This window comes from Stegodyphus dumicola, chromosome 4, assembly GCF_044657685.1.
Source record: "Stegodyphus dumicola isolate Sdum_Otavi_A_Nest chromosome 4, ASM4465768v1".
Lineage (NCBI taxonomy): Eukaryota > Metazoa > Arthropoda > Arachnida > Araneae > Eresidae > Stegodyphus > Stegodyphus dumicola.
The window spans coordinates 69,666,982-69,694,240 of record NC_140771.1 but is presented as its reverse complement, the minus strand read 5'-3'; the positions used below and the strand labels follow the sequence as shown (position 1 = coordinate 69,694,240).

Genomic DNA, 27,259 nt, shown 5'->3' with positions numbered 1-27,259 from the left:
GGGTATTGAGATGTTTAGAACGGTAATGAGTCTGAAGAGATTTAAATTTCCTCTAAGATGCTGTAGATTTGATGATAAAGAGACGAGGAATGAGAGAAGGAAAACAGATAAATTAGCACCTATTAGAGAAATTTTTGAGAAATTTGTGGGAAAATGTAAGCATAATTATTGCGTGGGACAAAATGTTACGAGAGATGAGAAATTAGAAAGTTTTAGAGGAAGATGCCCTTTTCGCCAGTACATTCCATCAAAACCAAATAAATATGGCATTAAAATTTTTGCAGCAGTTGATGCTAAAACACTTTATACATTGAATTTAGAAATATATGGCAGAAAACAGCCCTTTACCTCTATTGATATAGTAAAAGACCTAAAAGATAAAAAACTTTCTTACGTTGGAACAATAAGAAAGAATAAAAAAGAAATACCTCCCTGTTTTACGAAATCTAAAGGAAAAGAAGTACATTCAAGCTTATTTGGTTTTTCTAAAAACTGCACTTTAGTTTCATACGTACCGAAAAAAAGGCAAAAATGTTTTGCTTGTATCAAGTATGCACTTTGATGATGCTATAAATGCAGACACTGGAAATGAAAAAAAAAAAAACCAGATATAATCACATTTTATAATGCTACAAAATGCGGTGTTGATGCTCTGGATAAGATGTCTGGAACTTATAATTGTGCTTGCAATACAAAGAGATGGCCGATGATAGTATTTAATTCGATGCTAAATATTTCAGCTATAAACGGACTAGTTGTATTTTTGGGAAACCAGAATACTGTTCAGAACAGGAGAGAGTATTTGAAAATACTGGTGAAAGAATTAATGAATGAAGAAGTTGTTAGTCGCATGACTAAACCCAATTTATCGAAGGATTTGCAAATGAAACTTCAAACCTACAGACAAACTGCTGAAGAAGGAAAAAAAGCAAAGGTTCCCAGTAACCAAAAGGTACTCTACATGTCAAACAAATAAGAAAAGTAGATTGACCCAATATTCCTGCATAAGATGTGCTGAATATTTTTGTTTGGAACATGCAGTAATGATGTGTCAGAAATGTTCAAATGAAAACCAAACTTAAATTTAGAATCGAATTAAGGTATAACTGATTTATTTTGTCATTTTATATTATGTATTTTATGCGATATTAATTATTTATGAACAAATGCTATATTTAAAAAATTTTTTCAACTGAATTAACATATTTCATTGCGTATGTTTTTAAACGGCATTTTAACCTGTTTAATGGTGATTGTAAATAATAAGTAAAAAATTAAAAAATAAAGAAAGAAAGGTCTGAGTGTAAAAGCCTGGACCTAAAAAGAATAAAAATAGAAGATTTTAAAGCAATACAAATCACCAGAAAACATGTAAAATAGATAGGTATCTGACAGATACAGTGTGCCCGATGCCGCAAGATTCGAGACGCGCCCGGAGTGTTAATATATGGTTGGTTAAACGCAACAAAAAGAGGGAATTTTTTTTTTTTTTTTTACATTAAGTGGCTGACTGAAAAATTTTAATTAATTGCATTATTTAAACCTAAAAAAAAATTTAGAGTTATATATAGCATTTTGAAAACATTTATATCTTGACATAAATTCTGATTTCTAAAATGGCATGCTAATTACTTTCCCACATCTATGATTCTATGATTAATTTCTATACCCAAATTTTGTAAAACTTGAATATGCATAGTTTTACAGTATTAGCATTTAAGATTCCTCACTAATTTTTATGCCTTGCACTAAAAAATAGTTTCACTTTGTTAATTTCTAATTTATATCAGTCCACTTAAAAAATACTTCAATGAATAAGCATTTGCTAAATTTTATCAGACTATATATATAATATTACACTTTAATCACAGCAATTTCTAATTCTTTCACAGCAGATCTAGAATTACTAATGAATGTATGCATAATCCTTTAATTATTTTAAATCACAGAAGTCGATGATATTAAATATGGACTCCAATGTTTAATAAATTATCAATTTACAATTTTAAAAAGTTGCATAATATCTTACCTACTGCACCATTTACTGTACCAAATAATACAGAACCTTGTGTTGGTGTCGTAATTTCACCAGGGTGTTGCATAACCAGAGATCCTTTAAAAGGAAATTAACAAAAAATATAGCATAAAGGTAAGTCAACTTTTAAAATTATCATTACTTATTTTAGTTTGAAATACATAACATCTTTACAAATGTATAAGGTTATTCAGATTTGTTTACATATAGATTTACTAGCTTGATGATATGAGATAGACATTTCTGATATTACATATACAGTCAAAAGTCGTTAATCCGGACTCGTCGGGACTTTGGTGATTCCGGATTATAGATCATCAGTTTAAATCTGGTAAGACGGCATGCAGAAATTATAAAATTAAAAATATGAAACCGTAATTTATGAAATAAAGAACAATTATGATCTAAAGAGTATCAAAATTTACAAAAAAAAAAAAAAAAAAAAAAAAAAAAAAAAAAAGGGTTAATATTTATTTGTTTACTTTATTAAACATTTCTTTTAATGTAAGTTGTTTAAGTTGCTTCGTTTTTTATGTGATAATATTTTCTCTTTAATTCTATAAACAGACATGATTTCTTGTTCAGTTACAAATTTCCGCTGTTCAAGTCCTATAATTGCTGGGTCGAGAATACCGACTAATTTGTCAATCGAAATTTTTTCATTTTCAATAACCTCTGTGTCACTTTCTTCGCTATTGGAAGTGAATTATAATGACGAGGAATTTGATTTAAATCACATCAAAAATGGAGTACATCGAGATGAAATACTACATTTAGTAAGGAATTATAAGCCAAATAAAATAAAAACATCTGCGCTGAAAATAAGGATAGTGCTGACAGATCAACTTCCAATTCATTGCATGCTGCGGCGTTCCCCCCCCACACACCGCAGAGCAGCGTGAAATTGATAAACAGATTTTGGAATGGTTAGATAAACAAAGGATATGCCTTTATCCATTTTTTGCAGCAAATCCACTTTTTGTTTAATGGACTTCAAAACATACTTTCGCTTTGTAGATCCTTTACACATTAGTAAATATATATCAGAAATTCTATTTGACATAATCAAAAGTTCAAGCTTACTTTTATAAAATTGCTCTAACAGTCAGCAAAGAATAATAAGCCGGATCCAATTCGAAGATTAAGGAACAATGCAATCTGCGACATTAACTGAATTAGATAATTTTAGCTTAGCTTATACCGTCCGTTATACATTAAATGCGCATGCGTAAACGTATTTTGGGCATGCGCACACGCATATTCGCAGCCGTAAAGGTCTTACGCGCATGCATCAACTCAATGCATGCAATGCAATGCAAAGTTTGTAGCTTTGAGGTCCGGATTATGGGTGTCCGAATTAACGACTTTTGACTGTACAAAAGAAATGAATTCCTATAAATAGTTTTAAATCAATATACAATCAGAATATTAGAATCTAATATTAATATCAGGAAATATAACACAAAGATAGTTTATATGATTTTCCTACTAAATGGATGAAATACTATTAATGTACCTGGACTACAATGTACAGCTTTTTTTATTCACACATCATAAAACTACAAATTCTGTAATTAATGGGTAATTGGTACAAAATAGGTCTTTGTTACTAGATATACAATACTGATGAAATAAATGCTCTAGGTTGAAGGCTAGAACTGCTTTTAAATGTTAGCAAAATGGAAGCTTTTGCAGACAACTTGCATGTGTTATCAGCTGGAAGTGCAATGAATGACCTGATTATGGTCCCTCTTTTTTTACTACCGTTTCCTGAAAAGCTGCTTAGTGTATGGCTGCTGCATTTCTCAGAGCCAAAGTATAGATGTATAGTAGACTGAAAGGAAGGTATTTATGTCACCACAATCTGACAATTATTTCTAGCACTTCTCTGCAAGTTTGCTTTTATGAAGGGCTTTGTTGATTATTCTGACTGTTCAGATACTTCAAGATTATTTAGATACTTCAAGAGATATTTAACCATATATGTGCTATTGTCATTGATGTATTCATTGCAACAGAATTTGTAAATATATTTCTTATATTCAACAATTTTTATTGATAATTTTCTAGTTCTAATGATGCAGTAATAATATTGAAAAATATACTGACTTCCAATATTAAAATCTCCACTGAGCATGGGGACAGTATAACACAACTATTGTATCTCCTGTGGTGGCATCTAATTTGTTAGTTCTTAACAATTTCCAGGAGGATAGGGATGGGGTTTCAGCAATTTTGTAACTAAATTTTTTGAAAAATGTAACTGATGCATAGAGTGATGGGATATTAGTATTTCAATGAATTTTATTATATTTTATTCATGCATGAGGAGCAACTTTGCTTTTACAGAAAAAATTAGAGGTTTAATTACTGATTTTCTTAGCAAGTGTTTCAACAAAATTGGGAGTTTCTGGTAGACTATAGTTTGAAGACTATCTTCGGTTCTCAAGAAACTGAGTGCTATTATCAATTTCTCTATAAATTGTAAACCGTACTTTAGGAGCCTGTTCTGAGAAAACAAAAATAATCTTTTGAAGTTTGTCTTCAAAATGTTTCCAAAGATATCATTGACATCCTACTCCAGGAAACAGTTTTTTGAGGAACAATAAAAACAGTTTTCTGCATGTTTCATAGAAATTTCAATCAAAATGTGTGATACTGACATCTTTATAAAGAGATCTTGCTGTTTGTAGGTTTGCCCATTGGCTTTAAATGTAGTAAAGTTGTGGATGAAATAGAAGACTTTTGATGATAATAAATTTGGATGCAGTTTTTCAATCAAGGTTTTCACCAAAATCATTTGGGACACAAACGGTCAGACAGGAACAAAGATTTAATATTAATGGCAAACATGGCAACGTCATGACCTAATGCTTTTGGAGTTTATGTATCTTTGAGGAAATGGAATTTTTAACAAATCAGCTATAATAACCTAGTTTCTAGAATCAAGCATATTTTAAACTTCAATACATCAGGGTTCGTACACATTTCTGAACACGGAAATTAAGTACTTTTAAGGACCAGAAATGAACATAATTAAGGACCTATGAGCAAATGGAAACCTGAATAAATTCAACTAAAAATATTATATGTATGTCTGAACTTCACTTTTTAATACCATCCTAAAAATAAAAGAGATCCGTGAGCAGTACGCATTATTACTAAATATAACTTTATTAACATAATTATTAATACCTTTGAGAATAAAATAAATATTATGAAATTTATCAAGCAGCATTAAATATTTTACACTTATAATAAATAAATGGCCATATTTGAAAAAAGATAAGTAACGTTTTAGTTATGTTTTACTAACAAATATTTTTGTCTCATTTTGTCACATACTTGCTCAGTCTAGAGGTTTAGTAAATAGCAAGTAGACTTTATGTCAAGCAGTATAGGTTAAAATGAGCATTAAAATCATAATCAGCATGATTCATAATAAAAGATTGAATGTTGTCACCGCTACTGCTTACCTAGAGAGAGACCTGCTGATTAGAACAAACATGAAAGGCCTCATGTAGGCAAGGTTGGCAAGTGTTGAAAGTTAGGCTCTGTTTGATGCAGTTAGTGTTGCAGTTAGTTTCGTGTACAGTTCCAGGGATTGTAACCCAGTTAATATACTTTAAGGTTCCAATTATTAAAGCACCAATCCATTAAAGCACCAGAGGTGATATGTTGTTTTCTATTATTTTAAGCCTCAGTAGATGCATTAGAATACGTTTTACTTGAATTTTTACATTTTTATATTCTATCTTGTGACCACAGTGAGTATTAATGAAAGGCAATAACTCACTTTAATATGTACAGATAATTTTTAAGGGTAAGCAGTTAGTTATAAATAATTAAATTAGGTAGTTTGATAACCTTAATCATTATGGATTTACATGACCCCTATTAAATTTTATTTTTTAACAGGGTTGCCACACAAACAGGAAAATGAAATTCCCTGACTTTTCCAGGTACGTTTCGAGAAAATTCCAGTCTATCCGCGTAATGTACGTTGGCTGTGCTAAGAGGTAAATTAATTATGGTATTACTTGTAGTGTGTAGCAAATTCACTTAATTATTCAATAAATCCCAGAGGACATTTATTCTTAATTATTCTTGGTACACATTGTTTGATAATTTTGTCTACTTTTCCGCTTAAAAAACTTAATAAAATTTAAGATATATACATTGGATAACAACTGTACGTTTTATTTAATTATTACTCATGATCATCCCCAGTTCAACACGAGGCTAATCCGGTTCTTATAAATCACAACGCAATGCTAAAAGTTAGGTTAGATTTTAGGTAAATTTAATTTGTGTGAGGTGTATTATTAAAAGGCACCTTAACACTTGAAAACACAAATATAATTATAACAGGAGTCGTTTTCTCCACTGAAGATTGAGATTAGAATCTGCTATCTGAAATAAAATAAGCTAAACGAAAGAAAGAAATCTATTTATTGATATTTTTTTACTAAATTGAGGTATTTCATATTTATTTTGCAGCATACATAAAGAAAAAATATGTGCATTAAATTTCGTGATGTCATCATACTGCTAGAATAACTTTCAGGATTACGCCAGAGAAAATTTCCTGAAATTTGGAAATATTATTTACTAATGATAAATAAATTTAGAGGAAGAAGCAACATTAAATGATATGAATAACATAAAAATAAAGATAATTACTTAAAAATTTAATTAGAATAATCAACGATATTCTAGCGAATATAGTTATATTACATGGTTATCCTAGATGATTGATTACTATTTTTTTATTTTACTGCAAAATGACAAGGTATTTATTAAAAAGAAAAGAAAAAAGATTTTGCTGTAAAATCCTAGTATACGAAACGGCCTTCGCATGATTTTGAAAATTGTCGCCAAGAACAAAATGACCCGTTTATTGCTCATCATCATGTTGCCAAATCCCGCTGTACCATACATGGAGATTATTCTGACCAAAGAACGTCTATGTAAAAAGTGGAGGGAAAATTTGCCAAGGGATTTGACGACGGAACGGCCAGAATTTCCCTCTCCGCGATGTGTACAGGAAATTGAGAAACACGTGTTAAGAAGAAACGTTCTTTGACAAAAAAGAAAATTACGAAAATCCGTTTTTAAATTATTGCGAAAAATCCAAGAAGAAACGTTTTATCAAAGAACGTTTTTTCTTGGATTTTTCGCAATAAATTTAAAAACGGATTTTCGTAGATTTCCCCCCCCCAAAATAACTAATCCATGAATTAATTTACTTACGCCAAAAAATATTTTCTTTTCCTTTAAAGACATTTTAAACGATATTTATTTTATGAACTCTTGATAACGTGACCTTTGAACTTCGACACCTGTTTCGAGCTTTGGCGACAGATATATCGCGCATGCACAGCTGTTTCCTGCTATGATGGAACCGAGCCACGTCTGTTGCAGAGAGGTTTTCCTTCTTTACAATACATTGTTTTTAATTCTAACCTTCATGGTACCGTATACTAGGATTAAACCCATTTCGTTTTATACGAGAACAGGTACTTTCTTTAGTTCATGCGATTCTCGAGGTTACTGGAAACCAAAAGTTGCGGGAAACTTGCTTTGCTTTTCTAAAAAGACAATCAAATTGGAGCTGCGAAAATTGGCTCTATGCCAGCTGCCCGAATGACACTCACGTGATACACAATTCGCCAAAAAAGTGATCTCTTCCGACGTCGGCGCAAAACTCGCCTTTTTTGGCGGGACCGTTTTATGAAATTCCCTGACTTTTCCCTGAATTTTTTGGTCAATTTCCGAATTTCCTGACTCTTTCCGGTTTTCCAGGTAGCGTGGCAACCCTGTTTTAACAATATTTGTTAAAAAAGCCCTATTAAAATCAAAAGCTAATAAAATTTCACAGTTTAATATATATATAATTTGTGACACAGATTCTTAAACGATATTACGATAATTACACATTAAAAGCTAGAAAACATTTATGTTTTGTAACAACAACACTCAACAAAATATTTATTCGTCATTTTAATTTGAAGCCTTTCCAGACATTTTGACTAGATTATATAGATTTCCTTCTCTCTAATCATCTTTTCTAACAATTAGAGATTTGTCTCAATATGCAAACCAATGCTCTCGATAGTTTCTGCATGCTTTATCTCCTAACCTGTCAACCTCTCCACAATGTATCTATGAGGGTTTAACTGATCTGGTAAAAGTTAAATAATCCCAAACCCTCCAACAGACATGAAGCATATTATTGCTATGTATGAAATTAACTACAATATCAGACAAAGGTTTAAATAATCGGCATGTTCTGATGCTAACAAAATCAATTACAGCTCACAGTGACATAATTAAACAAGAACACTCAAATTCAAACTAATAAAGTGGACTAATGCTCAAAGATTATACAATTTAATTTTAATTTAATCTGGCTCAACAACTCTATCATATGAAGAAATAGAAATGGGAAATTATAGTAAAGGCTGAAATCATAAACAATTGGGTAAGTTACATAATAATAACTGCACATATCTTTGAAGAATAATTTTCTTTATGTATTCAGTTTCTTCAACATGTTTCCTTTTCATTTTAGAATTTTTGGATTTAATTAAGATTTCTGTTATTAAAAAAAAAAAAAAAAAAAAACTAAATGCTTTTAGAATATACAGAAAAAGAGGCTAATTTTATTTCTTTAGTAACATGAACATTCAGAAGCAAAATGAAATATATATATATAGTAAAGGCCAGTTACAGAGCTGATGTGGCAGAATTTCTAGAATTTAGAGACACACTGAAGAACGAAATCTAGAAATGACAAAATGTTTAGAATTTAGAGCAGACATTGGAAGCAGAATTTAGAAAGGCACTACGCAACAGAATTTAGGATCCACAGAGATTGCATCAGGTGGAAAAATGCCTAGTGCCAGCTATGTGTATGATGCATTAAAAAATATCAGATGAATTAAGACATAATAACACGCCGAATAAATACTAATTCAGAAGTCAAACAACAAAATGCTGATTTTTGTTATAACACTGATTTTTGTTGTTTGACTTCTGAATTAGTATTAGATGAATGTTTTAAATTGTAAGTTTTCAATTTCTTTATTAATAAAAAATCTCTTTCTATAATCCATGCCCATGTGATAAGATCAGAAGAATTTTTGATAGTTTCCATGCTTGTGTCTAGTGAAAAGTAGAGAAAATAGAAGATAAACATGTATCTTCTATTTCTAGTATCAGAAGTAAAACATTCAAATATTATGTTTTTAATGTTCTTCCAGATGCTCTCCAAAAAGTAAGAAATTCATTTCAAACTTTCTGTAAAATACATCCATTACGTGTTGATACTATGGAGACATTTTTCATTTTGTCACATATTTTTCGAATCTTCTAGAATCTTGGGTCTATAAATCTTGCCTTCAAATCCTTCTAAACTTTCCAAGCTGCAATGTCTAAAATCCTAAAGAAAAGTTATCCCTACAATTTCTGTAACAGCAAAGAGACAGAAATATTTTGGAAAAAAAAAGGAGGGAAAAATTCTGAATTCTGAGTATGAATATTCTGAGACAATTACACGGGAAAAACTCTTACTATGAAAAAATTAAAAACAAGACATTTTTAATTAATTACATAGACAATTTTGCTTGTGCTTTATAGCATTATACCTTGTTTATTTTTCAGATTCAAAATATTGTATAATAAGTTGCCAAAATGAAACTTTATAATATGACAGTGAAAAATAAAAATGTTTTATTTTAATGTTTTTTTAATATAATTTCAATATATTACCATTATTTTAATGAAATTTATCAATGTTATGATGTTTTAAAAAATTGTCAAAAAATGCTCAGATCTCGGAATTAAAACGTTCTATAGAAACTAATCCTAAAATCGCCAAAATGTTGAAAAGTTGCCAAATTTAGAACCGTTAAAAAAAAAAAAAAAAAAAAATTCACATCCCCAAAAGCGAAAACTTGTTTAAGAGCTCTTTATTCGAAAAAATTAATTTTGAAATGGTTATGTTTCACTTCTTGCTTAGAAACTCAAGTATCCCATCATTTATATTAGAAATAAAAACAAATTATAACTCATGAACCCATTGAAAAAATAACCATATATATGGCAGTGATTCGTCAAAAATATTCCTCCAAAATACTAATTCACACTCAAAATGACAGTTGTAAAAACAGGCAGAAATTTCAGATGATTAAAATTAAGGACCTTCTGCTGATTTTGGCTAAAATTAAGGACTAAAAATCAATTCCAAAAAATCTAAGGACTCTTAAGGACCGTACGAACCCTGTATATATAGGGAGAAAAAACACTAGAGGGGGGAAAGAAAAAAAAAGATGAGCATTAGCAGATTAAAAAAGGGGGTAAGAACCCATCAAGATACGAAACTGATTGCTTAAGCACTTTACACCTGCTCTAAATAAATAGCAGGCTGATGCCAGAGGTTCATAGAAACATCCCTTCAAAAGTACATGCTGCTAAATGAATTATTGCCTGTTCTCTTGAGCAGTTAAAATCTACAGAAAGGGAAATAATGTTACATCAAACTAATTTGTATGTATATAATTTATGTAATAATAATTAAACTCATAGTTGGTTTTATTGAGCAATGAAGTTCATGTTGATGTCAAAAATTAATTTAAAAATTAGATTCACATTTTACGATTTACTTCAAGTTATGAATTTTTTTTGCTTACATACAAGTGCAACCACATTCGCACAGTCTGGAGATTTTTTATAATGGAAAAAGAATGGCTTATAATTGCAAAAACTTAATTATTACAAAGATATATATTTTTATACACATATTTTATATTTTAATTAGATATTTATTCTGAAAATCAATCTCTGAACATGTAGTTTTTTTGCTCCTTTTCTATGAGTGAAAATTTCATGATGAACTGCTTCAAGAATAAATTCAGAGTGAAAATTTCATAATGAATTGCTTCAAGAATAAATTCAATATAATTTGTTTTAATTAAGTATTTATTCTGAAAATCAATCTCTGAACATGTAGTTTTTCCGTATCTTTTCTATGAGTAAAAATTTCATGAATTGCTTTAAAAATAAATTCAATATAATTATTCCCTTTAAGAAGTCTACATTAAAATGCTGTATTTTTACAAAATTTTTACCACAATTTATTTGATTTCAAGCAGATTACAAATGCACTTTAAAACTGAGTTTAAGATAAAATATATCTGATTTGTCTAAAAAAATGGAGTTTGGAATGCAGCAAAAAAGAACACATAAAAAAATGAAGATGTTAATAAACTGAAAAATAGTTACATGCATGAATGACAGAATTGGGCCCATTCTGGATATTTGAAGGCTTTTACTAAAGTGGTTGCCTTACAATACAAAAGTAAAAATTTTTTTCTTTGCTAGAGAAATGCTTGAGTTTCTAGGGTGAGCTGCATATCACTGCTGCTCATTGGAACACCTCTAAGGAAAACAAAATATCAATCTGAACTAATCTGCTAAAGATTTAAAAAAAAAAAAAAAAATCTTTGATTGCATCAAAATATAATTAATGCTGGCAAGTATGACTGTAATCATCTGCTTTTATTCATTTATTTTTTAAATGGTTTATTGTTAGGTGGCTCTTCAGTGCACAGTCATATATTTTAATTTCGTCATAAAAAGTTAAGTCTACAGAAACCTGCCCATTTTCTTGATGAATTTGTTGCATCAATACCTTTCATGAATCTCGTATGCCGAAAGTTTGAAAGAATTTAATTTTTAATTTTTTTACGGAAATTTCATCTTTCACCATCAATTTTTTCAACTGGAAGGGAAAGCAGTGGAAAATGGGGAGAACTTAAGTTCATAAAAAAGAAAGAATACATAATTTTAGTTCAGAGATCAGAGTGGAAGTCACTAGTTTATAAAATAGAAGCGATTTGTAAATAAAAGAGTCATAAAAATGCATGTCCAACTGGTATATTTTGCCTTTCTGTCAGTTTCACTTATATGTGAAAATGTTTGTCTCTTCTTTATGATACTAAAATAAAACATATAATAAAGAAGTTCCCCCTATCAATATTTATTTAATTATTCTCTCTATGTGAGATGACACAAAATTGAAATCTTAAGAAGCAATATATTTAAACTATATGTTAATTTCTAACAGTTTTAAAATTTATCTCAGTCAACTTTCTAATTTCTCAACAATATTATCATTGTTACCTATTTATTTTATCCAAATTCTTAAACGGCGCTACAGTAATATCAAATTATGTTTGCATTCTTTCAGCAATAATTAAAACCTGTAGAATTAATGATTAAGAATATTAAGAAATGTTTCCAAGAGAAAAAAATTAATCATAAATAGCTACTGATTGAAAACTGCAGTCCTAAATATACATGCCTCCCCCCCTTTTTTTTAAATTTAGAATTAAATATACATAACAATACAGGTTTAAGTATTATAATTCTAGTCAACAAACACACAAGAAGGTACTTAACAGCTAAATAAATAGATCATCAAATAATTCTTAATACCTACCATGGCGAAAAACATTCACCATCTCTCCCAGATGAAAATGACCAACTTCTTGAAGATGTTGTCTTTCTTCATCAGTTGCTGCAGCACTTTAAAATAATTATTATAAAAGTTAATGGAGTTATAAAACTAATACTGATTAATAACAATTAGCAATGAAATGGCATAAATTAGATTAAAATATTGTTAAAAATTCAAATTATAAAAGCAGCAGGGGACCACTGTCTCACAGATTTTACTGAAATGCAACATAATTATAAGATATTATAAAGAATGCCAAGAAAGCACACATTTTTCAAAATTAAGCGAGAATATTGAGGACAGAGTTTTAAGCAAAATTCAAGATCCCTTTTTAATACTAAATGATGCTAGCCTTGATATTATTAAATAGATATGCTAACTTCCTCAAATCAAACCCTACTGATAACAGTACCTCTCTTTATTAGATCCTCCAAGTGTTAAGCGCTTGGCTCTAAATCTCTGAAGTTCCCCCAAATGTCACAAAATAATAATAATAATAAAATAAATAAGTAAAATAAAGGGCATATTCTTCATTAAATTCCAAAATGACCATCTAACACTGTACCTTGTGTCTTTTTCTTCCATTATACATGCAATCCAAAATTGGATGCAACAGAAGCTGGCAGAAATTTTCTTGTATAATGAGTTAGAGAATTATATCTTTAAGAGGAATGTTATTCCCCCCCTCAAAAAAAAAATTGGTGGGTTAAAAACGTGATTTTGTATTAACAGCAGATTTATTTATGAGACATATTTTTAAGAGAACATTGCCCTACCTCAAAACATGTGATACAAAAAGTTTAAAGGGGAGGTCCTAATTTACTTTACTTTTTAATTAATTTATTTGTGCATTTGATTAACCTTAAAAAATCTGAAACAGATTAATGGTGCCAAATATATTGAATAAAGATTAATTATTGCAATTTAAATATTTATTCTTCATATGCGGTTTTAATAGTGTTCTAAATTTTTTAATGTGATTTTATTTTGAAAAAAAAAAAAAAAAAAAAAAAAAAAAAAAAGATTTGTGAAAATACTTTTAATAAAGTCGATGTAAAAGAAATTCATTACAAAAATCTCATACACAAATCAATTTTTTAATTGTTTTATTCTAATTTATTGCTTTCTCACAGCTTTCAACTCCTAAAAATTGCACAGGTTGGAAAAAATTGTGGTTTCTCACAATTCTAATTTTCTTCAGAATACATTTAAGTGGTTTTTTTTAAACATACACTCCCTTGCACCAAATGATACTTGCTTTGATGAAGAAGTAGAAGGTATCAAACTGGCAGCACAATACTTATTTATAATTGCAGAAATCTTTGAAAATGTAGCAATTTTTTTCTGATTATAGCAACAATTCACATTCAAATGTAGACTAAATATTGTAACTGTTCTCAAACACAAACGCTGGCTATTTCTAAAAGAATTTAACAGGGCACAGAAACAGTTACAAAAGAAAATACACATACCAAAACATACACATATGAATGAATGATGAACATGAAATACCTAATATTAAGAACTCATATTTAAAATTTACAGTTAGAAATTACAGACACATAATAATGAAGAAATTACCCTCAATGTAGCTGGAGGTTGACTGATCATTCTTTTCACCAATAGATGGTGTTTTATACAATAGTTCACTTACAGTCAAATAGTTGTTGCATTACCTTGGAATCTCGAAGACGTTATCTTGAAAATTTAAACCCCCATACAAGACCACTGTTCACCGACTACTCTTTCTTTTGCAAAGGGACAGAGTATTTCTTTTAAGCAAAGACAGATACAGAATTTGGAAGTTATCTTTAAATGCAGTATCATTTTCGACTATAATGAACATATAAAAAAAAAAAGGAGTAGAGACACTCACTCACCCAATAAATTCTTAGATCTCAAGTGGACGCAGTGTTGCAGCTTTCCATTTAAAATTTCGATATGACTGTTGAGCAAGATATTTATAAATATATTTGTATTCCTTCCTAGTCCCAAATGTTTGGTATGAAACACCAGAGTTATAATGTAATGCCAAAACACTGAAAATATCCATCTCTAGCAGGGAATATTTTTTAAAGATACTGGTACAGTGGAACCTCGAGATACGAGCACCTTTATATACGAGAAATTCGAGATACAAAGAAAGTATGAGTGAAACTTTTGTGACTGAATACAAGCACTGACTTGAGTGACAAGCAATGAGCCAGGCTGTTGGTATGCGTGGCGTCATTTCCCAATTCGGCTCGACTCGGGGAAATCAGCTCGTCAGATCACTCTGTTCTTTGATCTACCAGTTTGTGCACTTGATTAAGGAAGAAATTAAGAAACTTGATATGGCCAAAGGAGTTATCATTACTTACAAGCACCGTCCTAAACACCTAGAAAATGTTGAGAAGCTTTTGTTGGTGTTGATTAACGAGAAGCACTTAAAGGGCGATTCGATATTGGAAGCTATCATTTGTGATGCTAAAGCAAAGTTTAAAGTTTTATAAAATTAAACATTTAGCAGTAGTAGCAATAAAAGCTTCCTGAGTTAATATGTTGTGCAGACATTGAAGACAATAAAAGATTTTGAACTTAACCAATTTATTAACAATATAATAAATAATAAAAACACAGAAAATAAATTTCAACAATATCAGAGTCTTAGGAAAAATATAATATAACCATCATTCATCAAATAATATTTTTACCTGGTCTCCAAAACACTGGCATTCAATACAAACAAAAAGTCCTAAACAATAATTATGCAGCCTCAAAATGAAGCTGGCTACACATTCAATAAGTCCATAATCAGTGGTTGAGAAAACACCTGAAAATTTAAATCAAGTTCTTGAAAACACTTAAAACCGGCCTAACTCCGTTTGCACGAAGAATCGCCGCTCACGTGTTTTAAATGCTGCCTTCATTGAAGAACATGGATGCCGCCCACAGCAGTCACTCATATGGTAGCCTCTGGAACCAAGGAACTTTATTCTGGAACAATCATCTTATCGATATGAACCAAGGAACTTTTTCCGGAACAATCAACCCGCGGACAGGCACCAAGGAACTTTATTCAGGAACAGCCATCCCGCAAACCGGAACCAAGGCACTTTATTCACTGGACTGCATGCATCCTTCTGAAGGGGCTGGAAACCGCTCACTCAAGTGCCAGGAAAGCAGGAACTAGAAGGGTTGAGCCAGAGCGACGCGAGATACTTATAGCAGAAGTATGAATGACGTCATCTCACAGCAACCAATCAGCTATCGGCACGAATCGGCTTTTCAGATGACGTAACATCACGTTTCGTTTTTGCATCGCAATTAGGTTGAAACAGTCCGTTCTCAACGCAAACAGTGGCAGCAAGAAAAAGAAGTAGAAGTAACTACTATATTACATTAAAATAAGAACTAAACTAAATAAACATTTCAAGGAGGAGAGATGATGCAGTAAAAGGTTTAAAATAAGCTATATTTTCCAACAAATGCCCCCCACATCATCATCTCCGACCTGAAATAAAAACCGAATGCCAGTATCTTTACAAAATTCAAAACAAGAATAAATAAATATCACAATTTCGTTCAGAAATTTTTAGAGAATTTTCCTTTGGGAACATCTTATCCCATTATTCAAAAATTTACCATAGCAAGAAAGTTCAACATGTTACAAAACAATACAAAGACATATGTATGATAATACACTCAATACATTTACCCAGGGCCCTGGTCACTCATACAACATTCTACACTATACAATTTTACATTTACCTAATATCCATCATAATATGACTTATAACATATTAGTTTCAAATAAACAAAACTCGTAATTTAAATACATACAAAAACAAATTTCATAAGAAAATTGTTCCACAAAATCTTATCAGGTTATGCTTAGTCAGCGGTTTTGTCATGGGATCAGCCAGATTATCTTTACTTGGGACATATTTTAAATCAAAAATTTCCCTGTTCAATAGATCATGAATGAAAAATAGTTTCACATCTATATGTTTTGTCCTCGAGTTTTCAATGGGTGATTTTGTAAAACTTATAGCAGCCATGTTATCAGCAAATAATATTGGACTTGCAATTTTAAACTGAATGCATTCATCCAAAATGTTTTTAAACCAAACTAATTCTTTTGCTGATTCAGTCATGGAAATAAATTCAGCCTCCATAGTAGACAAACTCACTCCCCTTTCTTTAAATGTACAATCTGCCAAGATACAGGTGATTCTCCCAACAAAGCTATTTGTCCACCAGTAGACACCATATCATCCCTGCTTGAAGCAAAATCCGAATCTGAATATATATTTAGCTTCAGTTCCTTGCATACCAGTTTAAGTTTGTGCTGTCTGGTATTGGAAACGTACCCTAAAAGTGTAAGTAATCCTTCCCAGTGAAACTTACCAGGATTGCTTTGGAACCGAGAAAATATATTAACAGCATAAGCTATATCCGGACGAGTACGATTGCAAAGAAACAAGACACATCCCAAAACATTTTTAAAAGGATAATTCATCATTTCAGTCGTTTCTTCTTGTGTACTGGGACTTTGAGTATTTCACACCTTTAACTATCGGAAGGGAAGTAATTTGTATTTTAAAAGACTTAAATCGATCAACTATGTCTTCTATATATAATTGCTGATGAATTAAAACACTATTTTTCTCCTACTCAAACTCCACACCCAGAAGCTTTCTTGTTTTACCTAAAATTTTCAAATCAAAATGTGAACTCAAGACTTTTAATATCCTTTTGGCCTGAACTTCACTTTTTCCAAACACAACTATATCATCAACATAAACCAACAGAATGACAAAATCTTTAAAACGATAGACACAATTGCACCACTCAAACTTGATAAACCCTAAGTTACACAGTGTTCTATCCAACTCGTAGTACCATAATCGCCCACTCTGATGCAAATCATACAAGGCTCTATCTAAACGACATACAAAAGTTTCTTTATCTCGCTCTACAAAACCCTGAGGTTGGGACATATAAATTTCCTCTGATAAAGAATCGTAGAGATAGGCACTTTTTACGTCACATTGTATATTTGCCCATCCAAGGTGTGAAACTAAAAGGGAGAAAAAGAGCCTTATTACTGAAAAGTTGACTACAGGCGAGCAGGTTTCATCATAGGTATCGTATTTAATTTGCCGATAACCCTGAGCCACTAAACGAGCTTTAAAACGAACAATGTTTCCAAATTCGTCACGTTTAATGTTGAAAATCCACCTGCAACCTAGTGGAGTCTTGTCTTTAGGAAGTGGAACAAGATGCCATACCTTATGCTTTCGCATGTTGGCCATTTCCTCTTCCATTGCCTCTATCCATTTAAGCTTTTCTGTAGATTTCATTGCCTGGTTATAAGTGTTTGGAATTGAAACATCTAGTCAGCTATCTCGGGTATATGACGTTGAAGGAGTACCAGTTGGGTCGATTTCACCACTATAAGTATTGCTTCCCTTGAAATCAAACAAAATAGGATCATACTGAATATTATGTTCAGTGCAATACCTTTCTACATCATTTGGTGATCGTAGTCTTTGATTAGACCCCCTCTCAAAATAATACACATCCGTACGAGTGCCGTCTGGCCTTGGAACAGGTTTACGAAGCCAAGTTACTTGTCTCAATGTAGATTGAGTGTCACTGCCAATTGTAGAAGAAGGTACATTGGTATCGGTTCTTTCGTCTATTTCAGGAAAATAGCCAACTGGAGTGTCAGTAGATTGGAACTCTATATTTTCTTCAGATTCCAAATCAGGAAGGGTGCCCAGTGCAGCTCCACTGCCACTTTTCTGCATTCCAATTGACTCTTTAAAAGTAGCATTTAGGGTTTCTACTTCCTTTTGCTCATTTTCCAACCAAATCTTGAACCCTTTTGTTCGTACACTGTACCCAATCAATCGGCCCTTCGTTGCCTTTGGATCAAGTTTAGAATTTCTTTTAGCCTTTGGAATTCCCACATAGGCAATCATTCCAAATGCCTTAAGATGACGTACTGATGGTTTCCGCTTAGTGTATAATTCGAATGGGGTTCTATCTTGGCCCTTATGACAAATTCTATTAAATGAACAAATGAACATGCAAAATACATTACTGCATCTGACCAAAATTCGGAACTCATTCCACTATCGTGTAAGATTGCACGTACATTGTTGAGAGCTGTCTGATTAAATCTCTCACAAACTCCATTCTGTTCTGGAGTTTATACATCTGTAAATTCGTGCTTTACACCATTTTTATTAGAATATGACCTGAATTGATCATTATCATATTCTCGTCCATTGTCAGTCCTAAAGTATTTCAACCTAAGGTTCAAAGATCTTTCCGCACGTGCTATATGCCTTTCAAATACTTCAAACACCTGACTTTTTTCCACAGTGGGGTACACTACCACGTAATGAGAACATTCGTCAATAAAGGAAACGAAATAACGTTCACCATTCCTACCTGGAATGTTAATAGGACCCCATACATCAGAAAAAACCCTTTCAAGCGGTCTCTTTACTTAAATACCTTCTAAGGGTCTATAGGAGATTCATCTTTGCTTATTGATTTGGCAATGTTCACAAAACAAATTAGGTGAGTGCTTTAACACAGGAAGAACTCGAACTGAATGCCTCTTACTAGTCCTGACAATAGCACCATAATTTATATGACCAAACCGACCATGCCATAATTCACTATTGTTATGCTGAACTGTGGATGCCTCAAATTTTACAGATTTGACCCTCCTTTTTGATTATTTTCGGGAATACATGATAGTTACTTCCTATCAACTTAGCTTTGTACAAAGTTTCATTTTCATCATCAGTAACTTTAATTTGCCCATTTTTACCATAAAATCTTGCTCCATTGATATCCACCCTAGGTCCAGATATTAAATTTCGTCTCAGTTCAGGTGAGTATAATACATCTTTAAGGAAAATAACCGTATCCCCAAATTTCATTTTAACAGTACCCTTCCCATGAATTAGAAAAGTTACCCCATCAATAGCTACTAGCATATTCTCATTTTTCACAGGAGAAAAAGTATCAAACAATTCACGACTTTTACAAAAATGATGAGATGCAGCCGTATCAAAAATCCAACTATGATCATTTTCTTCCAAATTGTTAACATTAGCTTGAGCTATAAAATGGGACTGTGCATGGGAATTATTTTTACCTTTACTCAACTTGGGTTTGTTCTTACACTTAGGAGATGCTTTATTACTACTAGATACATCTGAGGAAACAGAAGAAGCAGGTGAGGGTGATCTGGAAAAATTACCTCTCATTCTACAGTATTTTTGAATATGACCTGGACGACCACATTTATAACACTTGAGCCCTTTAATCTGCTTAAATTTGGGTTCACAGTGAGCACTTTGAACTTCTATAGTCCTATTGGAGTTTTTCCTATCTATCTCTCTTAAATTAAGACGCGTTTCCTCTGCTAGTATTTCAAGTTCAACATTTTTAAAAATGAACTTTTCATCTGGCCACCTCAAAATATTCTGAACTACTTGATCAAATTTATCTGGAAGGAACCTAAGAAACTGGAAACATATATATATACGTCTCTTACAGCCTGATTAATATCAGCTAATTGTTCAGTTACGCGTTTTAATCTAGAAGAAAAGAAACTAATACTTTCATTTGGCTTAATTTTACAATTTAAGAACTCTGAAAACAGGGACATATGTCTTGACCGATAATCTGGCTGAAAGTATTTGGCAAGCGTATTCCATGCCACTACCGGGTCATCAATTTCACATACCAAGTTTCTATATTCAGGGATTACTTTCATATAAATTAAAGATGATGCCAATCGACTTCTATTTTGATAGTCGGCAATAATTTCTTTTGTAATACCCTTAACATAATCTAAATCAGGACATTTTTCAATACCTTTAACCAAAAGCCATGCATTTTTTTCATTTAAAACAAATTTCATATCTTTGGACCATGTAAAGTAATTACATGCCTCAAGTTTAGCAATATTATGCATGACACTAACAGTAGCCATATTTGAATTTTAACAAAAAAATGCCCCCCAATCTCTTAAGTCCTAAATTAACTTTAAACTTCAAAAGTCTGCACTAAAAATAACTCAGGGGCTGGAGGCCCATAACCAAAATGATGCTAAAGCAAAGTTTAAAGAAATTAAACATTTAGCAGTAGTAGCAATAAAAGCTCCCTGAGATATCATGTTGTGCAGACATTGAAGACAATAAAAGATTTTGAACTTAACCAATTTATTAGCAATATAATAAATAATAAAAACACAGAAAATAAATTTCAACAATATCAGAGTCTTAGGAAAAATATAATATAACCATCATTCATCAAATAATATTTTTACCTGGTCTCCAAAACACTGGCATTCAATACAAACAAAAAGTCCTAAACAGTAATTATGCAGCCTAAAAGTGAAGCTGGCTACACATTCAATAAGTCCATAATCAATGGTTGAGAAAACACCTGAAAATTTAAATCAAGTTCTTGAAAACACTTAAAACCGGCCTAACTCCGTTTGCACGAAGAATCGCCGCTCACGTGTTTTAAATGCCGCCTTCATTGAAGAACATGGATGCCGCCCACAGCAGTCACTCATATGGTAGCCTCTGGAACCAAGGAACTTTATTCTGGAACAATCATCTTATCGATATGAACCAAGGAACTTTTTCCGGAACAATCAACCCGCGGACAGGCACCAAGGAACTTTATTCAGGAACAGCCATCCCGCAAACCTGAACCAAGGCACTTTATTCACTGGACTGCATGCATCCTTCTGAAGGGGCTGGAAACCGCTCACTCAAGTGCCAGGAAAGCAGGAACTAGAAGGGTTGAGCCAGAGCGACGCGAGATACTTATAGCAGAAGTATGAATGACGTCATCTCACGGCAACCAATCAGCTATCGGCACGAATCGGCTTTTCAGATGACGTAACATCACGTTTCGTTTTTGCATCTCAATTAGGTTGAAACAGTCCGTTCTCAACGCAAACAGTGGCAGCAAGAAAAAGAAGTAGAAGTAACTACTATATTACATTAAAATAAGAACTAAACTAAATAAACATTTCAAGGAGGAGAGATGATGCAGTAAAAGGTTTAAAATAAGCTATATTTTCCAACAATTTGCACTAAGGCTAAGAATCTGTACTTGGACTTACTCCGAAAAATATCAGGTATGTTGAGTGAAGATGAAATAGCATTTAAGGCAAGCCATGGATGCTTTTTTTGGGGGGGGGGAAGAAAATGCGTAACAAGACCTACATCATGTAATAGGAAAAATCTTTGCCTGATTACAAGCCAATAAATGATAGGCTTAATCTCTTTTTTGCACCAATGCAAGTGGAGATTGTAAAATCAAGCCCTTGCTCGTCTACCACTCAGAAAATTCACGATATCAATAGGGTGAAGGTGCAGAAAAACCAACTGAATGTGATGTGATGGGCCACCAGTAAAGCTTGGGTAACATGGCAATTTTTCATCCAGTGGGTCAATGAGGTTTTTGGTCCCTCAGTGAAGAAATACCTTCACGAAAATAAATTGCCACTCACGGCTTTGCTCATCCTTGATAATGCTTCTGCATAACTCCCAGAGCTTGAAAGTGATTTGCTGGAGGAATTTCAGTTCATACAAGTCAAGTTTCTTCTACCCAACACCATACCACTTCTCCAGCCTATGAACCAGCAAGTTATTTCCAACTTTAAGAAGCTGTACGCGAAGGCCTTGTTTCAAAGGTGCTTTGAAGTAACTGAAAATAAAAGCCTGAGCATCAGAGAATTTTGGAAGGATCACTTCAACATCCTAAATTGTTTGGACCACGTATTTCTGAGACTCCTTCCCCTTTATTTTTCTTCTTTCTAGGTATTTCTTTCTCCTGATGAGGAGGGACCTTTAGCTGCCCTCGAAATCGATTGAGTGTTTCAATATACTAAAAGGTTGTTTTTACGATTTTGATTGTCACATTAGCGTGTTTCTCTTCTAGTCTAGGTTTAAACAATTTAGAACCAAAAACGTGCTGATAAGGACCACGTGTTTCTGAGACTCCTTCCCCTTTATTTTTCTTCTTTCTAGGTATTTCTTTCTCCTGATGAGGAGGGACCTTTAGCTGCCCTCGAAATCGATTGAGTGTTTCAATATACTTACGCTAAATACAAGGTTGTTTTTATGATTTTGATTGTTTAAACCTTATTGATAAGGCTTGGGAAGATTTCTCAGTGAGGACCTGGAATTCAGCATGAAATGGCCTCAGATTATTCCTGACTTAGGTTTCGATCCTCAACCTGTGGACAACATAGTGCAGCTAGTCGAAGAAATTGTGTGTCTGGGGAAAAGTATGGCTCGGACTTAGATATCTGGATGAGTTAGTGGAGGAGCATAGTGAAGAACTTACAACAGACGAACTTAAAGAACTTCACAAAGAGCAGTAGCAAGAGGTGGTAGAAGAGCTTTTGTTAGGGGAGGAGGGAACAGGAGATGAGGCCTTCTCTTCCAGTAAGATCAGAATTGAAAACTTTCTTTGAAGAAAATCATCATATCAGTATGTGGGTGCACCATAAACTTGTATAATGACAACGTAGTATCACATTTTAGAGCCTCTTAAAAAGGAGACAGAAGCAAGTGTTATTACATAAGTTTTGATAAAGCAACCTGCAACTAAAAGAAAATTAAGGGATTCTAACCCAGAACCTGCTCGGTTTAAATTCCCAAGAAGAGAGAGCCTTCCGAATCAGAGGGGCACTCTCCATCCCAACAGTAACCTGTTTCGTCTTCCCCACATCCCTATTGCCAGTCAGGACTCTCTTCATAAAGATAAACTACGATTATATTATTTACCAGTGTTATTTATTAGAAAAATTGATATTTATGTTGATATTTTTTAGGGTGCGGAACAGATTAACTGGATTTCCATTATTTTGAATGGGATTTTGCTTCTAGATTCGATACACGAGGTCAATGCTGGAACGAATTAAACTTGTATCTCGAGATTCCACTGTACTAGACAGATAATTCAGGCCTTATAGATGGTTGATTACTTTGTATTACTTATGATTTTAAATTGAATGCTTTTAGCATATTTTAATTTTATTTTGCATGTGCTTAACTTCTTCTGAGTTTGTACTATATGCTTCTACACACCAAGGATTATCTTGTATTAACAATGTTTGCTAGGAATAAAAAAATAAAAAACTTATTAACTTTTATAAACACCTCTTCTACAGATCCTCAGTAATATTAAGAGAACTCACCGATTCATCTGTTACACTTTCAGATTTCACAAGCACAAATTATGAATAAAACTGTTTTTCATGAATGAATTTCCTTCTAAAATACAATAAGAAATCTATGAAAAAAGACTTGGCAAACATTGAAGACACTGGTAGGATTCGATTAGAGGATTTTTTGTGTTCTTAGATCTATGCAATACTACAAAGACTGGTAGTGCTCAGTCTTGAGAAGAGTCTTTAAATAATATAAATGTTGCTTGACACTTTTTCCTTCAGTTTTCATCCCTATTTTTCAGGTATGTGCACTCTCTCTTCCTACACACTTACTTTAAGATCCTCAATAATGATACAGAATCCTAGTAACACTAGTGAGACAACAATCATATTATAGTCTTTAATGCTAAAAACTCTGGACTGTCCATAATTGAGCATAAAAAGCTATGGAATCTTAAAATAATTAACATAAAAATTTATTTATGTTTACCTATCCTTTTGACAAACAAAGAGATTAAAGGAATTTTCAGCACCAAGTACAGTATCATCATCCAGTATTTCTACAGCTGTCATCCAGTTTGGTTGATGATCTCTAGCAATCTATTGAAATAAATTATAACAGTAAAAAATACTGCATAATAAATGTTTTCAAACACACATTCAAAAATATTTGTCTGGATATCTTTAAGAAGGCAGACATGTATTTTTAAATGTATCCAGATAATTAAAGTAGAATACATATTAAAATAAATGAAGATAAGGTACAAATTGAAAGGGTAATTTTATAATTGTAATCAATAAAATACGACTTATTGAAAACTTCTAGAGTTCTGAGGTTAAATTCTTAATTGCTTGGAGAGTTAATTTTTATTTATATGTTTTTTTTTTATTAAAAAGGATAGCTGCATGCCTTTTCATAAAAAATTTCAAGATTAGACAATGTTAGACAATGTTTCAAGATTTTAAGACAATGTTAAAATTTTATAATGAGTTTTGATGATTTACTACTTTAAATAATTGCAAAGTTGGACTCACTAATAAAAAGAACAAATCTCTACCACTAATGACTAATTAACTGCATTTGTATTAATTTACTAGCATTATTCACAAAAAAATTTTGAAGCAATTTTGGGACTGCATAAATGTTCTTCAGTTCATTCCTTTTCAATAAACAGCTAATCTTATATAGAGGTCACTAATTTTCAAATTATAAGCAACTGTTTAATTATTTACATCATTTGCATTTCTTATAATTTGAAGAAATATATTTTAAAGACATCATATATAAAAGATACATAGCACAAATTATGGGACAGAATCACATTATAAGAATTTTAAGAAATAAATTATCAATTTCTTTTTCAGAATGAATTACTATTTAACTCAAAATTACATAGATGAAAAATATTTCATTATGAAATAATACTCACATGAAAATACAAACGTTATTTAGATATGAATAGATAAACGTATTGAATAACAAAAAAAAAAAAAAAAAAAAAAAAAAAAAAAAAAAAAAAAACTTACAACCTAAACTCAGGATCTACTTGACTTAAACCATTAGTTACAAATTTTCAATAAACTCCCAGATTTTTATCACTTCTCCAAAATTAAATGCTTAAAAAAATTCAGTTCTAAATATAAAGAATCTTAAAAGAAAAAGTCAAAATATAGAATGTTTGTTTATTTATTTTTTTCTTCATAGCTTAAATATTAAAATTCTACCTCTTCAAAACTTCCTTCCAGGGGCTTGTAAACTAAGAGTGCCATAGAGCGCATGATATCACCAACTAAGATAAAGTCTCCTTTTGTTTTCAGAAACAAAGCAATAATATTATTAAAGTAACTACATTCATTATGCAGCTCTCGTTCTGGTGTCCACTCGAACAAACGCACAGTACTATTAATTGCTGCAAGAAGTTTTCCATTAAATTCCACTATAGTATATGGAGCTCCTTTGATTTCTTTTTCTGCAACTTGCTGTAATTTACCTGTTAAAGGACAAAATGAACTGATATTAGAACTTTTATTTCACATAAATTTCAGATAGAATCTAAAATCACAGCCGACTTAAATTTTGAGGATGAATTACGATTTCAAAAATTATTGAACAACAGATTACTGAAATTTTTATAATATAAAGGGTAAAAATAATTCAATTTAAAATTAAAATAAATGCTAAGCAAACAATATAGATAAAACTTGTAAAACAAAGGATTCCTACAACAGCTTTCAAGCTGCTACCATTAAAATTCACACACTATAAATAAAAAAGTATATATACTTCCAAATATTTTGTATTTCAAAATAAGGCATAGAAAAGGGCATATAAAGGCATAGAAATTTCTTTCACCTATTAAAAATTTAACACAGTTATGAAAATTACACAGAAGTAAAAACAGAAATTGACAAGATAAAAAAAAATGAGATTTTGTCAAGTATTTTAAAATTTTATTTTACATGGAAAATGTGATTAATATATTACTTATTTTACGTACTGAAAGTTTTAAAGCACAATAGTAATGATAAGGCAATACCAAATTTGTCTATGGATATTGTCTTGTACAAAAAAGAATATGATATAAATTATAGCTAAATTCTATTTCTCCTTTCTATTCGTTTTAAATATGACAAACCAAACAAAATTATGTCCTTTATAATTTGCCTACTTTTTCTCCACACATAGTTGAACTTTGCTACAATTCAGATAAGAATAAAATGGATTATCTCACAAAATAGTATAAATATTGATTGGTAAATCATACAGAAAGAACAATTAGCATTGTCTCATCTCAACACAAATATTAATAGCAACATTTTTTAAGTTAATTAAAATTACTATGCAAAATTCTTAAATTTCTTTTTCAGTTTCACCTTCTTAATAATTTTACACAAAAAATTACTTAGAAAAGTCATGGTTTACACCCATCCCTCCAATTACACATTTCACTTAAAATATGCATTTATAATTGTGAATAGGCATCAAATTTGAAAAAGAGTGCTATCTAACAGTTAAATCAAATAAAATGGAATCAAAGAAGGAATGCAATCAAAATGGAATCCAGCTCTGTCTCACCAGATCAATGGTTCTTTGGTTAAATACATAACAGAAAGTCAAATTAGAAGATCACAATGCTGCCTGATAATTATATCAAAGAATTCCAATGGAATCAAAGAACCAAATCCAACCCTTTGTTTCAATGGATAAATGGTTCTTTGGCTCAATGTATAATAACATATCAGAAGGTCACAGTGCCACCTGCCAACTTCACCAAAGAACTTGAATGAAATCAAAGAACCAACTGAAGCTCTTTGTCTCGATGGACTAGTGTGTGACACCACAGGATTTCTTTTAAGGTATGTTTATTGCATGTCTCAGATTTCCAAGAACTGAGTGTTACACCTGCCTGGCATAAACTTTTGTCTAGGGCGCAGAGAAATTATGGGATTAAAATAAAAGAACAGTAACCTTGAGGTGTTTATCATTACTCTA

At 31.7% G+C, this 27,259-nt stretch overlaps 1 protein-coding gene across 1 annotated transcript in view; it reads right to left on the bottom strand.

Annotated features, from left to right (window-relative positions):
* pic (DNA damage-binding protein pic) overlaps window positions 1–27,259 on the bottom strand; it is a 136,213-nt gene that overhangs the window by 16,791 nt on the left and 92,163 nt on the right. The window contains exons 19-22 of the mRNA XM_085815050.1: window positions 25,492–25,757; window positions 24,257–24,366; window positions 12,540–12,625; window positions 2,030–2,113 (exon numbers count right to left, since the gene is read on the bottom strand). Of these exons, the coding sequence (XP_085671176.1) occupies window positions 2,030–2,113; window positions 12,540–12,625; window positions 24,257–24,366; window positions 25,492–25,757 (546 nt within the window). The remainder of the gene's footprint in view (window positions 1–2,029; window positions 2,114–12,539; window positions 12,626–24,256; window positions 24,367–25,491; window positions 25,758–27,259) is intronic.